Source organism: Leuresthes tenuis, unplaced genomic scaffold (assembly GCF_036924035.1).
Source record: "Leuresthes tenuis unplaced genomic scaffold, fLeuTen1.0.hap1 SCAF_4, whole genome shotgun sequence".
NCBI classification, from domain to species: Eukaryota; Metazoa; Chordata; class Actinopteri; order Atheriniformes; family Atherinopsidae; genus Leuresthes; species Leuresthes tenuis.
In genome coordinates, this window is record NW_027325358.1 from 7,503,401 (window position 1) to 7,520,159 (window position 16,759).

General features: G+C 40.2%; 1 protein-coding gene across 2 annotated transcripts; it reads left to right on the top strand.

Annotated features, from left to right (window-relative positions):
• Positions 1-242: 242 nt before the first annotated feature.
• wbp1lb (WW domain binding protein 1-like b) lies at positions 243-16,336 on the top strand. Of its 2 annotated transcripts, none has more exons than XM_072384352.1 (4): positions 243-637; positions 6,231-6,333; positions 10,173-10,334; positions 13,026-16,336. In XM_072384352.1, exons 1-4 carry the CDS (start codon positions 551-553, stop codon positions 13,856-13,858), a joined length of 1,185 nt encoding a protein of 394 aa, XP_072240453.1. In that variant the 5' UTR covers positions 243-550; the 3' UTR covers positions 13,859-16,336. The 2 variants fall into 2 exon arrangements, with proteins under 2 accessions (XP_072240453.1, XP_072240454.1); XM_072384353.1 differs by lacking the exon at positions 243-637 and adding an exon at positions 3,637-3,825.
• The last annotated feature ends 423 nt before the right edge of the window (positions 16,337-16,759 follow it).

Below are 16,759 nucleotides of genomic sequence, written 5' to 3' on the forward strand. Positions count from 1 at the left end.
CTAGCAGGTAAACCACTTGACATGCTGAGTTTGAATTTGATTGGACTTTTGTACAGTGTAAAACTTCTTTCCCTCCACTTTTGTTGCTTTTTGAATGAATTAAAAATTACAAATTAATTAAAATTTGACTTTGGAGGATAACAAGTCTATGGACACTGGACGCACTGATCAATGATTGGTCAATCTCTTCCCCAGCTGGCCCGACTATCCAATCACGGGTCAGTCCGCAAAACCAGTTATGATCCACAGAATTGTACGCCCATCACGTTGCACACATGGATCGGGGCTAGGTGACCACGCCACACCCAGCTGACCGAAGCGTAGCGCCTGTGCTTGTCTTGTGTAAGAGCTGTATCACCCACTGGCATCGATAGCAACCAGTTGCGCCAGCTCCGCTCCTTGCTGAAATGTTCAGGACTCAGAGGAGGCGGCGCATACAGCGGCCTCTCAGCGCGACGTGATCCGACAAATAGTTGAAAGATATTCGGACGCAGTTGGTGAACAACGCAGTGTTCATGCTTATGTTTTTCCGTAGCCAGTTTTTGGAGGAATGAGAGGCGTATGTTCGGGTCTTAAAATGGGATTGTTTTTGCACGCTGTTGGCTCTGTCACCCCCACGGAGTCCGCAGTAGACAGGGTAAGGCTGAGCAGTCAAAAACAAGACTTTTATCACAGAGCTTTTAGCTAGTTCGCCGAATAAGTTAGCAAACTGTGAAGCCACTTATGTGTCAGATTATTTTACAACAACCTAAGTTACTGTGACAGCATAAAATATCGCCTGACGATTGGTATCAACTTGCCTTAACTAGTGTAGCTCTACAAAATAAAAACTAAGATATTAGGACGCTTGCTAAATTCGCCTGTTAGCTTCGGTAGCTAACATAGCTAGCCCGTAAAGAAACACTCGGGGCCTTGTTGTGTTTATAGTTGACGGTTGACATTTTAGAGTCTTTGAGAAACAATTCAAGCAGTCGTTAATGCAGCCACACTGGTAGACAAAGCAACATGTACTTACTGGGAGAATAGCTTTGCAATTCCCTTTGTTAGCAAAACAACGAACTTGGCTATTTTAATTTAAATTAATCTATGTTAAGGCGATCATTGTCAGTGTGTTGACAAGGGTTACGTTAGCAGTCTGATTGTTAAGATGTTAACTTAATCCTAAATCAAATTACTTTATGAGTTATAAAATCTCTAATCTCTAAAATCTCTAAGACTTTTACTTTTTGTTTTAAAAAAATTGGTACATTAGAACTGAAAGCAGTGATTTGTAAATAACCTGAACTTGAATTAGTTTAGTTAATTTAATTTAAAGGTAAATTATACAGTGAAAGCATATTAGCTGTTCAACTGATTTTCTTCTTCTTGTCACCTGTTACTTGGTTTCTTCCTTTAAGAACAAGTGTGTGGAAACTCAACCCACTTGCTCTAGTTTTGACAGAAAAGTTCCCTATTGTTATTGGATTTCAGCTGCTCAAAAGTTTGGTGTGTTTGGTGTTGTCTTTGTCATTTTCCTTGATTCATAATGTGCTGAATGTATCCAGTGGACAACAGGCCTGGAATGCAGGCATGCCACTTTAAAACCTGGACTCTTTCTGGACAAAGATGTGCCGTTTGTAATGTGTGCAGATTGTGATGTGGCACTGTCTTGCTGAAAAAATCAAGGCCTTCCCTGGAAAGTTGTCTGGATGGCAGTATATTTTAATCCAGAATCAGCAAATTTGTCACATGTCATTAATGGTGCTTTGACAGATGTCCAAATTAAACTAGGTCATCACAAATTCTGGCTTTTAAACTGTGACACCGTCGACTGTGCGTCTAAATGTTCAAGACATTCTGCTGCTTTTAATTTTCTGTGTGGGAGATCATCGAACATGTATGTGTAGCTGAATTCACTGCACAGATGTTGTCTTTAAGTTATTTGAATGGTCGTCTCTGTCAGTTAAAGCTGTGATTAAAATATCAGGATTTTATTATTATATACTTTAAAAGAGTTGACACGTAGTCTTAATGATTTTCCATCTTATTTCCTGACGAAAGAAAAATATGTAAATGAGAGCAGCGTTATTGGGGCTTTAGCTGTACCCATATAGACGTAGACTTTACTGTTTTTAGAAAAAGATGCACACTTGTAGTTATTATGTATTTGTCCTGACGTGTTTTGTTGTGTGTTAGATGGAAACTTTGGAGTGCAGTGCACCTAGGCCACTTTGTGTCTAAATGAGCGTATACAAGCAGCAGTAATTCAACTCCCAGCTGCTTTATCTGGGCTTTGAACGTATTGATGGAAGTCTCTGTAAAAGACCAGCATCTTCAATGCAGCAAAAGCAGAAAAAGATTCTGTCAAACTTGGTAGAATTTTCTCTTAAGCCATGTTAATTCTGCAAAGTCAAGACAATTTAGACATGTATTTTTATTTGCAGCTTAATGTTAGTATTAAGTGATTGTTAACTTACTAAAGCTGCAACACTTCAATTTATAATCATTCAGTAGTTAGAGCCGGCAATTGTCTAAGTTGTTTATCTTAAAATGGAGCTTAAGATATGGGAAACAATCTGTTTATTTGAACGTCGAGACAAAAGTCAACGACTTCTGAGTTTGTTGAACTATCTTCTCCAGCTGTTGAGTTGTTTTTATGGCATTGAAGGATGCTACAAATGCATAAACAGTGTTTGTTTTCCATAACCTTTATGACGGTGAAAGAGCATCTTCATTGTTGACAATGATACATACGAGGCCAGCAAAGTCCTTCTGTGCATCGGCTGACTTTCTAAGTCCTACAGGAACTCTACTAAGTAGATCAACTCTGGCTGAGCAGTCGACTTTAAATCCTGCAGCCATTTATCTCCATCTGATAAGTCACCAAGAGACTTCTGAACCCTCATTTCAGCAGCTTCTCATTAAGGTTGATTATATTCTAATGCAGAAATAGTTTCAGGGCAGGTAACCAAATCTACCTGTAATCTAGTAGTATGGCATGAGAGAGGTTAATTGTTTCGTTGTTGCATGCTTGAATGCGACAGACGGGAATGTAGTCTGTGGAGATTCTTTGCTCAGTAAGTAGAAAGTGTGAATAGTTGATGGTCTCAGATTTTCAAAAATCACTTTCCAAGCAGCACAGATTGGTTATTTGTGCACAAAGTTAAAGATTGATTGAATACTTTTTTCTATCTCACTGTCTGGGAAATCTCTCTCTCCCCCCTCCCCCCCACCTTTTTTTTTTTTCTTTCTTGCAGTTCAGCCTGAAGACACAGACAAACTAGATGTTATCTGTATTGTGTTTTAAAAGTAACCCAGCCTGGAAGGTGCATAGTAAATGTTGGAGACATCACAAACCAAGCCGAGGAACAGAACATCATGTGATTCTTAAGTCACTCTGTGTTGAGCTGGGTTTTTAAAGAATGTCATGTTGATAAAAGTTGAAACGGCTTTGAAGTTGTGGCTACTCTTTAATGCCAGCAGTTTGGCTTGTGCTGATTTAATGTGTTGCTTTTAACAGATCATTCCTGTGTTACTCTCTGTCCTCGCTGCCTTACACTTAACACACACCTCTCACCACCTTATTATCATGCGGCGGAGTAGCTAGGAGCTTGCTCTCCGTTGCTGCTTGGAAATTTCCGTAAAGCAATCCTTGTCCACTGTTTGGGCTGGTCTGGAGTGGGGTGAGGGTTTGCGTGTGTGTGCTTGCGCGGTTGTGTGGGTAGGGAGAAAGGCAGAGAGAGTGAGAGGTTTTTGACTTTTTCTCTTTGTGGGATAATGACCCTTGAGGAAGAGGGGACCTATCTTGACTGGATCATCATGCCATTCAATCGAGGACCTGCACTGGTAATCTTTATAGAGAAACACTATACTTATACTTATGTAGAACTTTTGGTTGCTAATCATTAAGGTAATCTGGACAAAGTCCAAGAGATCTTCTTTGGAAAGTCCATCAACCCGTCTTGTGAGGTTTTTAGTCACACTATTATGTGTTTAGCTCTAGTTAGCTTTTCACAGGTTTGGATGGATATCGATAACAGATTTTGTTTGGTTAACTTTTGACCCAGCTGCTGGTTTGCTATATTGACAGTTAAAACATTCAACACACTGTTGGAGTGGAGTGGAGAGGAGACGAACGCCCGACTGATTTCTGATGAAAGTGGACTTGTTGCAGTTTCCCACATTTTTTTGTCCTCATCCAACTCGTTATATGAATATGCCAGATATTTGGCATCTACTGAGTGATTTTTGTTTGGGTGTCATTTTAAGAATTTACAAAGATACTTTGATACATTTTTTCAGATCTTGGATACTGAAATTGTAACAACATACCATCACAACTGGTTACTGAACGACTTGTTGACTTTAGATCCATAGCCAAGAATAAATGTTAGACACTAGATATCTGGGTTGCTATTGTGTTTCCAATGCAAAGGTCAGGGTCATTTAAAGGATATGTTAAAGACTGCGACAGTATTCTGTATAATCTACTAACTGTTAGCCGTTAGTGACACAAGAAGTGTATGTATTATTTGCCATTTTACACTAACACTGAAATAGTTCTGAATGTACTATAGAAAAGATAAGGCTAAACCCTTCTTGCACAAACTCTGCTGAATGTTGGCAGCTTTTAGTGGTTCCTCTCATTTATATGATGCATTATGTCATGAAAGTGTCACAGTCCGATTGTGATCTAAAAAATAGTCGTGATATTGTTATTTTCGGGTCTATTTGTGTTTCCAACATATTATAATAGCATACTAATGTAATGCATCCTTTAAAAGGGCATAAAACTTGAAAAATGTTCAGACATCCAAGAAACTGACACAGAAGAGGCGAGAGGAGAGAAGCAGCGACTACTAAATACCATGAAAAAATGATCAAGGAAAGCCTTTTTGTTTATTCTGGCATCTCGTCAGTGACATTTTTATATAAACAAAAGCAGGTAAGCAAAACGGGCGACTTTACAGGCAGCAGAATGAGGCGTACAAAGTGTATGTATTCAGTTTTTTCCAATTTCTACATGAAAGTCTGTGTTTCACGACTTAGTCTGTTCATAATCTGTAACAAGTCCTGAAAAAGCAGGGTCAAAGTAAAACCAATGACGGCTTCAGTGCTGTGTGATGTGACTTCTAACTATCGTTAATATTTTCAGTGACATTAGTTGGTAACTTCTTCCCTCTGTTTCAGCAGCAGGTTGAGACCCTGTACGTTCGGGTTACCTCCATCTATTGGCTTTTTGTCTCTTGAAAGTGATCTTACATGAAATCCTTGAAGGAATTTCTTCACATTTGGCCCAAATGTTGACTTGGACTCAAGGATTAACTGATTATATTTAGGTGGTCAGCGGTCTAGGTCACTGTGACCGCACATCTATCCCGTTCTTGTGAACGTGATATTTCTGGAATGCCGGGAGGGAATTTAATTACATTTGGCACAAGCATCCACTTGGACTAAATGACTTATTAACTGATCTGAATTTAGTGGCCATGAGCTCATGAAACCTATTTTGGTCCATGTTGAGAATTCATAGCTTTATTATGAGAAAATATTTCACGCAGTTGTTTAAAAGGATGCAGCATTGAAGTGATGACATTTCTATATCCAGTAGTTCATCTTCGTGTTGACGTTAACTCGTCCTGCAGAAGCGCTTGTTTAGCGCCACAACTCCAGCACATTAGGAGAGATGGATGTAAACTGTAGACAACTTGGTATTTTTTTTAGTCATTATGTGAATACAATTGAAAGAAAAACACACCGGTCAAAAAACCGGGGTTTAATCGTCCAACAGTCCAAAGCACTGACTGTCAATATGCTGCTGCGGAGAATGGAAAAGGATTTAATCACCCTTTTTTTTTTTTTTTTTTTTAGCAGGGATACAGTTTGAAAACCTGTTGATTTAGGTGTTAAAATGGCATTTGGTGTCTATGATGTAGGCTGTATGCAGCGAGAGAGGAGCCAGTGATATGGAAAAGGTTAAAGTGAGAATAAATTGAAACATTGAGATTAAAAAATAAACTGACCAGGATAACCAGTTTACTGAAGGTTGAACCGATTGTTTTTTTTGGTCTTTACTGTGGGAGTAAATGACATTCCAAGTCTAACTATCTCTACTATTCTTTTATTGCTGCTGCACAGTAGAACGTAATTCCTCAGGGTGTTTTTTCTTATTTCTTTCTCTTTTTTTTGTTAAAGTTAAGTTGTTGGTGAAGATCCCTGTTAAAGTTGGGTTTCTTATGCTTGCGTTACAGAGCCTGCTCCACTGTGAGGGTGTCAACAATCAGAGCTACTTCTGTGAGTCCGGACACTGCTGCGGAGAGTCCCAGTGCTGCAGCTACTACTATGAGCTCTGGTGTAAGTCACCCGCCTTCGTGTTCCCAAGCAGCCTCTTGCATTATTGGACTGAACGTAATTAAAGTAAACGTTAAAAAAATGACTTTAATCTAATCTTAGTTGGAGCTGCTTGGTCCAGAAACATGGATACGTGCCGAAAGTGTCAGACTTGGTCCTGAAAAATAACGTTTTATGACCTGAAATAAATCCTAAGACTTGCCAGTATGTTTGGTTCCTTCTCTGCAGCCGAAGTGTCAGGAATGATGCAACAGTCTTCAGTTATAAATACCACGTCATATGCCGGACGAGGCAGTTTGGGAAGGTGATGATTTATAGGTCATCGTATAAAAAAGGGAACATTAGGGAACATTTAAAAAAAAAAAAAAAAAAGTTTTCAAAGCACTTGATGGAGGTGACCAGCAGGATAAGACATTCAACTTTATTTTAGATTTTATTCTGTTGTTCGGTATCTAAATGTTGCACATTCACGGCTACGTCTTTCTTCTTTGTGTTCTTTGGATGCAGTGTGCCCCACTGGGTGATATCATGGAAATGAAATCTAGAAAGATAACAGATGCCAAGAAGTATTTCTTATAGTTCAAACTGTCAGAATTTTTAAGGCTATTTAAAAAGTTGTGATTAAGAAGCACAGCAGAAATTAGTCCACGCAAGGATGATATCCCCTAACTCAAATAATTAGGAATTTATTATCGGTAAACAGTAACTGTGCTGTGTCTAAGTTAAATGGACAGATGGATGACTAACAGCGTAAGTTTACTGTATTACAAATGCAGAAATCACTGTAAGGTCGTAATGCAACAAAGTCAATTTACCTTTAGTTACCGTGACTGAAACACCAGCAGTCATTGAAGGCTTGACCCAGATATTCAACTATCAACATGTTTGGGGTTCAGTTTTGGGAGGAGGACCAATGTGGCCCATTGTTTTAATTAGCTGGGCAGCGTTTTATGAAGTGGCGTCATATGAATCACGCTAATTAGATTTTAATGAAGTCCATGTAATTGGATTACAGTCACTGGATCTTTAAAGTGCCTCGAGATAGCTTTTGTTGTGATTTGGGATGTATTATGCAAAAATAATTTTCCCAGCTCTTCTACACTAATATCTTTGAATTCGGAGTGTGTACAAATCCCCCCCCCCCCCCCCCCGACACTCTGTCTCCACCCTTTTTTCTGGGCGAACTTGTCAGATTTCGCTCCTCTCACGATGTATTTATAGGCCAGACCCACTTCCTGAGCTCTCCAGCGGAGGCCAACACCCAGTCTCCACCCGGCATGCCCTCCAGGTAATGGAAGCGCAAAGGTCAGGAGAGGCTGGCATATTGTACTCATGGCAGCCAAATGTAGGTAGAAAAGTAACGTGGCTACTAAAGTTCAGACAAAGGCATGACTACTGAGTGGCTGGTGATTTTGCAGAAAGTGCCGGCTCGTTGTTGCATGCTTGAATGCGACAGACGGGAATGTAGTCTGTGGAGATTCTTTGCTCAGTAAGTAGAAAGTGTGAATAGTTGATGGTCTCAGATTTTCAAAAATCACTGGCAGTTACCCGTGTCTGAGTCTTTCTGAACTCTGCCGGTGTCTGGGGCAGCCACCATTGTCCTGCCATGGCACACAGCTCTTAACGTGTCATTAGCGCTAGGCACGCGGTGGGCTAATGATGACAAAAACATATTACATAAACTTACCATTCAGAAATGTCCTGCTCTATCCTTCTTCTGGGGCCTCTTCATTCTCAGGATCTGACTCTGGCCCAAACAGATATAGTTGCAACAGTGTGTGGGCAGCCATGACCAGTGCTCATGCTCAGCTGTTGTCATAGCAGCCTGATGCCGAACCAAGGTCGGCACGTTGGGCGGAAGTCGGGCATATGAGGGGGACGGAGTGAGCAGCTGCCGCCAGCAGCTCATTTTCATTTAAAGGGACAGACACGAAAACCGACCGCCTGAGCGCTGAATGTTACGGACAAGGTACAGACAGATCCGTGAGCAATTTCACAGACATGTCTTCAAGGTGCCTGGGACCTGTGTGAACTGGTGGAAAAGGGGTATAATTGTTCCTCTCTAAGACGTGCCTGCATGCCTGACACCTGTCACACTCAGAGTGGTGAATGTCACCCACGGGTTCACCGCGATGCAGCAATTTTCCAGAAACCTTCAGAGACTTTTTCCGAACAACAAGTCAAGTTCCTTTCTGGACCAAAAGCTAAAGATGTAGCCCCATGAGATTGAGGCCGTTTATTTACATCAAGAACCATTTTGAAATAATCAACCATCTTTTTGAATATTGCAGCTGCAAAGAATGGTGGGACGGGATAAATCCATTGTTTCCTATGCTAAAGAAAACATTGAAGCTATTTTCCTTTAGAATTGAGAGAATTGATCATGGCTGTGGATGGCTTGTCCTTCCCACATGCTTTTACATATTTCTGAAGACGGTTCCATCAGTTGCTTCAGTTCCTCTGATAATGTAGCAATGGAGGCCGACACAGCTCATGGGTCCAAGAACGTCTGTTGTTCACGGGTCATTTTATAGCCCTGCAGTTGATGCAGGTCGTGCAGTTGGTCTGAAAATCTCAGGTGTTCTCAGTATTTATCAGTGACCGCACCTTTTCTGGCACCTGCGTCGCAGGTCTTCCTCCTGGAGTCTTTATTGTTAGAGTTTATTATGGAACGTATTCGGCTTATCCACTCAGAAGTAACATAATTACATAGAGATTGTTTAATTATGACTCACTAGACAGTTTGGATACACCAAAAAAAAAGACTGGTCTAGATTATTGACTGGTTTGAGTGTTTTTACGCCAACAAATGTGAGATTTTTCTGTATTGCTTTCTCTTATAATCCATTTATCAGCACTCACTTGAGTAAAATGTAGGAGATGAGTACTGTATTTGCTTTAAAGCAGTCGGCCTTCATTAAGCTGTTTCTATAAAAACATTTCATGTCCAGCCCTAGAGTTGGAACTCAGTGTGGAAAAGGTTGAAGGTCAAAACTGATATCAGTTGGTGTGGGCTCCTAAAAATAAGACATTCAAACTGACTTCAGATGTAGTCGTATTACAGCATCACCTTTTATGAACTAACCCGATGAACAACAAAGCAAAGATGATTCCCACATTTTTAGAAGGAGTCAGCTAAAACTCATGAGAAATACAAAACCCCATTCCATCTGCAGGGACTTGGTTTATTTTGGTGAGTCCGCAGCACCAGCAGATGCCATGTTGTAGAGTTCATATTCCTCTGTTCCAGCTGCCTTACCCTGTCGTCTTTGAAGGGAAGTTCCCTGCATTTTTCTGAGGTGAAATAGTGGCAGTCCCTTTATTTCACCCTTTTTTTTTGTTTGTTTTGTTCCCAGCTGTTTTTTAGACTGAGCTCCAAAAATAAGAAGTTTGTAGAAAATAGGGACATGTTGCATGAAAAAAAAAACTGCCATTTTATTACCTTTGTGTTTACTTTGCTGTCCATGTTGGGGCAGAATTATTTAGATAGAGAAAGACATGAGATGAAGCCACAGTGAGAAGTTATGGGTTGCTTCATGGAGAAAAGAGTGAATCTATCAGTACTTTGCTCTGAAGATAAGATTGAACTTGGATCGGTCAGTGATGGTTAAATTGATTGTGTCTCATGAATTGCATGCCATAAATACAATAGATGCAGTTTCCAAACTTGGATGTTGATATCGGAAGTATTTGATCCACTGTGTCACATTTGTGTTATCAGCAGGTATAATTTTATTTTAATCACAAGGACATTGGAAAAAGCACATTTTTCTTCCATCATTGTGTGATTTCTGTCTTAGACAGAAATTGGACAGCAAATCTAACTCTTCCATCTTCCTTAGGGTTTTGGCTGGTGTGGGCGATCATCTTCATTTTGAGCTGCTGCTGCGTGTGTCACCATCGCCGCACTAAACACCGGCTGCAGCAGCAACAACGGCAGCACGAGATCAACCTCATAGCTTATCGTGAAGCACACAACTACCCCCCTGTGCCCTTTTACTTCAGTAAGATATGCCACTCATACACCGAGATTGTGTTATCACAAAACTAACTGCTGATGTGTTTTATTTCTTTAGTCTTATTTGTAATGTTTTGCACATCTAAAGTCATTCTTTTTGTTAGGACTGTACACCTTTTCACACCAAATTGAGGTATTTAAAGCTGCAGTAACCAATATATTTACAATAAAGACCCCTTCAATCAAAATCAAGCTAATATGCAATGCAAATATATAATTTTGGTGGATTTAAGGGGTTTAAGCAGTGTGACAAAGGGGGGTTTTAACAAATGCCTGTGGAGAATTCCGTCGTCGTTGCTCTCAGAATCAGTCCCTGTGTTGATTCACTTTTTATCCACCTTGTTTCCACTTACACTCTGCGTAATGTTCTTTGTACGATACCTGCTCAGCACTGGAGAAGGTTAGACAGTGTCAAGTGAATAAAGGTGAGTACTTGTGTAGACACCAGATGTAGACCTTTTTAAAACCAGGTTAAAAACATTTCTTTTCTCACGTGTTTATGCATGAAATCTGCACGGTATCTTTTAACTTATCGAGACTGTTGCTTGTTTTTATTCATTTTTAATGATTTTATTTCTTTCTATTTGTATTCTTTTACATATTTTAATGCTTTTTCCGCTCCCTGCTGCAATGCGTTTATTTTATGTAAAGCACTTTGAATTGTTATGAAATGTGTTGTACAAATAAATCTGACTTTGACTTAGCTGCTAAAGCACCAAATATGTGCTTCGGGATTTTTTATTTTTTTTTTAAAAAGCACTTTGAGTGAAGATAATACTGAACACTCAACATCAAATTAATGCTAATGGTGCTTCAAGTTGTTGGATTTGAAAGGATCGCCACACTCATGAAAATATTTTATATATTATTTTTTGACAAATTTCAGCAGAAATCCCTCATTACTGCTTGAAGCAGATCTGCAAACATCAAGCCAAGCCAACATTTTTCAACGGTTTAAAGCTTTGAACTAGGCCTGACAGCTAGATTTGATGAATTTGAAGTAAACTTACAATGCTTTGAATGTATTTGAACGTGCGCCTCTTCGCCCACAGCGATCACATAGGTCCACCACATGGTCAGCCGTGTGGTTTCCTGTCAGCTCATAATAAGCGCGTGTGGCGTCTTATCCTTTGGTACCATTTTCTTGCCTTTTAGTCTGGTGTTGAACAGTTCCATGTTAGATATTTTAAATCCCTCTCTCGAAACAATACAGATGAGCTGCGTATCTTTGCATATAAATCTTGTCAGTTTTGACATTTTTACGAGCTGCTGGCAAAGCGCTTGTTGTGGTTGACTGTGTCAAATAACATATACTGAGACAACATTGAACACCTGCTGACTTGCTTATATGTGCGCCTCCACGTCCTCTTTTAGGTGGAATCTGCAGGTCTGTTGACATTGTAGTAGGGCAGGACAGCTGCTTTGTTTAAAGGCGACAAACGGCCTCTTCTTTGTTCGTTACAGGATCACTAAAAGTTTAAAATCCAAAATACTTTGAAACAACCATTTTTGGTGTAATCTCTTAGGATGGCCTTGCTTGCTGGTTTTCTAAATTCCTGTGAGCAAACAGCATTAGCTTATTTACTGAGAGGTTACCAGGGCATTAGGTCAACTGATAGCAGAGCGCCCTCTGTTGGATCACAAGGCAAACTTCTTCTGAGGCTCTTATGCATCTGTCCAAGCAGCCGAGCAGAGCCGAGCAGAGCCGAGTGCAGCTAATGCACTGTTGAAAAGTGATTAATTAAAAAAAGGTATTTATTCATTTTAGCATTTTTTTTTTTTTTTTTTTTTTTTTTTTTTTTAAAACATCAGGATTAAATGCAGTAGATACTACAATATTTATAACTGTTATAAATAAAGTATACAAACTAAGTCCCAAGTATTAGTAGATGTGTAGTTTAAAATACTTGAAACCATTTCTAATTTCTGTGGTTCTTTGCTGCAAATGTTTTTGCTTGGAAGGGTTCATTGGTTTATTGACAGCACCTCACACACTTCTCTGACTCTTATCTGCTGATAATATGTATTTAAACAGTTTGGATGAAATGTGTTTGAGGCCTTTCAGCTGGATCCCTCTAAAAGCTCTACCTGATATAGTGTTACATCTAGTTTAGATGGTACAATGTCATGCTGTTCAGTTGCTATTATTGTTTACTGCGAAGGGAAATTGTGGATGAATTTTGAAACTTGTATTGACTTATCCGTGTATTTTGCTTCTTGATTTGCTTTACACTAGTGACAAGAGGCTCCTTCCTCGCTCAAATGTAATGTTTACTCTGTGATCCATCCGCGGTTTCATACGGTGTCAGAACCTTCCTTGTTTGGATGCCCCAGTTTTCAGGAAACAGCCAGCATTGCTCTCTTGGTACCTTGCCAGCATTGCAAAACCTTCTCACACAGTGCTGCAGCAGCCCTCAGCACAGAAATGACCCAGAAATTAGCTTGTTTTGTCACATCCCCCCCCCTCCCCCCCCTCCCCTGTTGCTCTGAAAGTGCTTGGATAGCAGTCAGAAAAGTTCAGTGAGGTTAAAGGGAATTTTTATTCAGACAGCGTCTTTTAAAAGAAATACTAACACATTCATAAGTAACTTGCGCATTCCAAACAAATATGTGATGTGTAACTTTAGTCATGTAATATATATATAAATGAACATATTTATTTATTTTTTCTCTTCAGGGTTTCTGCCCAACTACCTCCTCCCTGAATATGAAGAGGTGGTCAATCGACCACCGACTCCTCCCCCTCCTTACACTGCCTTACATGCAGGCCCATCCTCGGTGGCTTCGAGTCCCCTGGCTCCTGAGCAGCAGGACGGACAATGTTCAGCCGTCCAGTCCCCTCCTGTCCCTCCAGCATCTGATGGTCTGTGTTGCAGACCCAGCATAGAGGAACCACAACCTCCTACCTTAGACTTTAGGCCAAAGCCTGATACCAAATCCATGCAAACAGCACAAGATTCAGGTGTGATACTCCTGTCAGATGGGCTCAACATGGAGGGACTCACCAGCCAGGAGAAAAAAACTGGAAGTGGGGACGAGTCCTGCAAAGACCCCCTGCTGAAGGATTTCAGCCTGTCAGAGGGTTGTACGGAGGATAAAGAGCGGCTCCCCAACGGAAGGCGGAGACGATTCACAGGGGACTCTGGGATAGAGGTGTGTGTGTGCGGCCCACGTGGAAGCAGCAGTTGCAGTGGAGCTGGAGGGACAGGCCAGGACAGCAAAGAGTTGAGGGAGCTAGAGAGCCTGCTGGGGCGGGACGAAGACGATGAGGAGGGAGAGGAGGCGGGAGACTTCTGTGACAGCTGCGGACATCGTGCCTCCTATAGTGCGGAGGAGGAGCAGGTGCTCGGGGGGCTGGAGAGGAGGGCGGGACGTGGGCCAGCGGGGACTCCTCAGCCACCTCACAGCGTCGGCAGCGGCTCCCTCCACCCACCTGTGTGCCTTCTCCTCCACACCATCAATGAGCAGGATGGACCGGCCCACAGCACCAGTACTGAGCCACAGGGCTGAAACCCAGTTAACTCGTCTTGGTCACAGAGGGAAGGAGAAAACGTTGGGACAACAGTGCTTTAAGAGTGTGTATTTTGTGAATGTGCGCATCTTAGATAAACCAGGTGCGGGAGCAGCAAGTGGAATTTCAGCGAAAATGACTCGTATCCAGATGTTGAGAAAGCCTGCTCCTCCCCACTCTGGAACAGTGGCCTTAACCTGTGTATTTTGGGTTGCTTGGGACAAGCTGCTGACTCTGTCGTGGTCTTCATCAGGAGTGGACGTTCTCTGCTGTGGATGGATGCAGCTGTGCTCACCAAGTGACTGCAAGGATTCTGCAAAACCAGTGAACTACGTTGTGGAAAAACTTGCACTGCAGGAACATTTTAGATGAATGCGACATGTAATTATAATAGTGTGTTTTCATACAAATTTAACCTGTCCAGGGACTTCTGAGGAAGTCTATGGGATGTCCAGTTAGACTCATGCTTCTAAAGTGCTTTTTCAGCAAATAAAAACCGCTCTGCCTTCAGTTTCTGTCGCTCTATCAGCTCTGCCAGTGATGGGGAAGTGTACGTTCATCAACTAATCTTAGTGTTAGCGCTTCCTGTTTTGCACACAATGAGCTGTTCAGGAAATGAAGCTTTTAGCAAAAGGAAGGAAAAAAAAACAGAACAGAAAATGTTTTTGTTTTTTTTCTAATTTTAGTCTTAAATTGCAGTTTATGGTTAATTTCTTACGGTTTTTGCTGCAATGTTTGTCAGGAATGGAACCGATTTACTTAATATACAATCATTTTTAAACTTGATTTTTTGAATGTTTGTAGTATGTGCCTACCAAAAAAAAAGTGCTTAATTTTGACGAACAATGATAAGTTTCAGTGAAACTGAGACCCATAAAGAAGAAGGTACCAAAGACGTGACAAAAGTTAAGCTTCTTGGAGATTACAACTGAAATGGGCAACATCAGACCTCAGTTGCCACCTTCACCAGCTTTACTGCACAAAAACATTTACAGTCTTCGTGTTGGATGTTCCCATCAGATTTGTTCTTGTCGCATTAAACTTTTATAAAGGTTTCTTTCTAGTTTCAGCCCGTTGGACATGTGTGCCACCTTAATCTATCTTATCTGATCCTTCCTGTCATCGACATTTGCGCTGTCCAGTCTGACAGAGGAGTTGCTCCTTTTCGAGGACGAACAGATGTGTATTATGGTTTAATCCTGGAAGGGACATCCATACCATGCGAAACTTTAGGTGGATACTGATATCATATCTTTGGTTTGGCAATAAACATAAACATTTAAACAGAAGAAGAAGGAAAAACAGGAAGGAAAGACCTAATCAGATAAAGTAATAAACCAACAGAGGGTTGTTTTTAGTTCTTCATATCATTATTTCCATTATAAATGAACGTTTGTACAACAGGATGCGTCTGAGAAGAGGTGTTTTCCTTATGATGGATTGATAGTTATTGACACAGGATATGATTAAAAGTACAATTTAACAAGTAATCTGTAAAATTGTGCTCTTTAGATACAAAATGCACAAAAAAACACCCAGTTATGAGCTGATTGAATGCACCTTATGGTTTGAAATGCCTTCAATAGCCTGAATATTGATCTCTGCCCTCATCACACAAACCTTGTCAACTGGTGATGAATGTGCCACTAATGATGTTCGAGACTTTTATCAACTGAGTTAATGTACTTTAGAAATTTTCGTTTCTGAAATGAACTTCCATTACTGAGGTCACCGTCATATCAAACAAACGTATTTGATTAAACTTTTCTGCAAAAATACGCACAATGCGGTCTCTGCAAAGCACAAACATTTCAGCCGTTGGTCACATAAAGCTATGTAATGGTAAATATTTACCCTTTTTTCCAGTTAAATACCTGTTTTCAGCACAGGTCAAAGTGCAAAGTGAACTTTCTGTATAAACAGGGAGCTGATTGAACTTTTTCCCATTACAGCCTGAACACACTCTGAAGTGCTTTTACATGTTAATGTTTTTTGTGAACTAGAAAGGGGTTTTGTGTACTTGTGGTACATGTGGTTTAATGATGAGCTATTTTTCATATTGGCTGATTCATTTAAAACACACACACACACATATATAATTGAAAAACCACTTTATATTTGCAAATTGTGTACAATACTCTTAACATGTTTGTGAACCAAATAGTTGCTTTCATAATTTTTAATGGAATCATTACCTTTATTATCATGAATAGATTTTTTTCCCTTATTTTTATTATTGGTATTATTAAGATCTGTTGACAAAGGAAAAAAATGATTGAGAGCCTTAATCTGACATTGTGTGAAGGGTACATTTGACTAACAAAACAAATTTGTTAAGAGATCAGGGCGAACTTGCCAAAGACACTTTTCTTTCTTCATAAGTGTGTTTTTGCACATATTCTTTGAATGTTCTGATCATAAGCCATTTATTACATCAACTAAGATGAATGTATGTTCAATAAACATACTAAATTTAAGCACATTGTTGTCTCATTTCATTGTGAAGTGTGATTGTCATGAGTGTGCGAAGCATCGTAACACCTTCCACTCATGAATCATGGCCTTCTCTGTGCTCCATTAAGGATAAATAAAGCTTTGGAAGCTTTTTGTACTTCTCTCGTGACTTTATCTCTGAGCTTTACTACATCTAAATTGGGTAATTCTTTTCAATACTCTCTGTATACATTCATCTGTCCAGACTTGTTTTGCCCGGAAAACATGAAATAGGTGCAGCTACTTACTGAAACGTATGCAAACGTAAATGAAGAGAGTTTTTTGCCCTCTTAAATAGGTTTTCTATTATTTATTTAAGTAGTCTTCAGGGATAGTTCTCCAGGCTTCTTGAAAGACATTTCAGTTTTGTTTCGTTCTTTGTCAAAATGATCCCACACTGCTTCAGT

Bases quoted from the DNA above. Each gene is read 5' to 3' on its own strand.
- wbp1lb (XM_072384352.1), top strand. From the start codon at position 551: ATGAGAGGCGTATGTTCGGGTCTTAAAATGGGATTGTTTTTGCACGCT. The intron at 638-6,230 runs GTAAGGCTGAGC...CTTGCGTTACAG, and splicing joins CGGAGTCCGCAGTAGACAGG to AGCCTGCTCCACTGTGAGGG. The intron at 10,335-13,025 runs GTAAGATATGCC...TTTTCTCTTCAG, and splicing joins CCCTGTGCCCTTTTACTTCA to GGTTTCTGCCCAACTACCTC.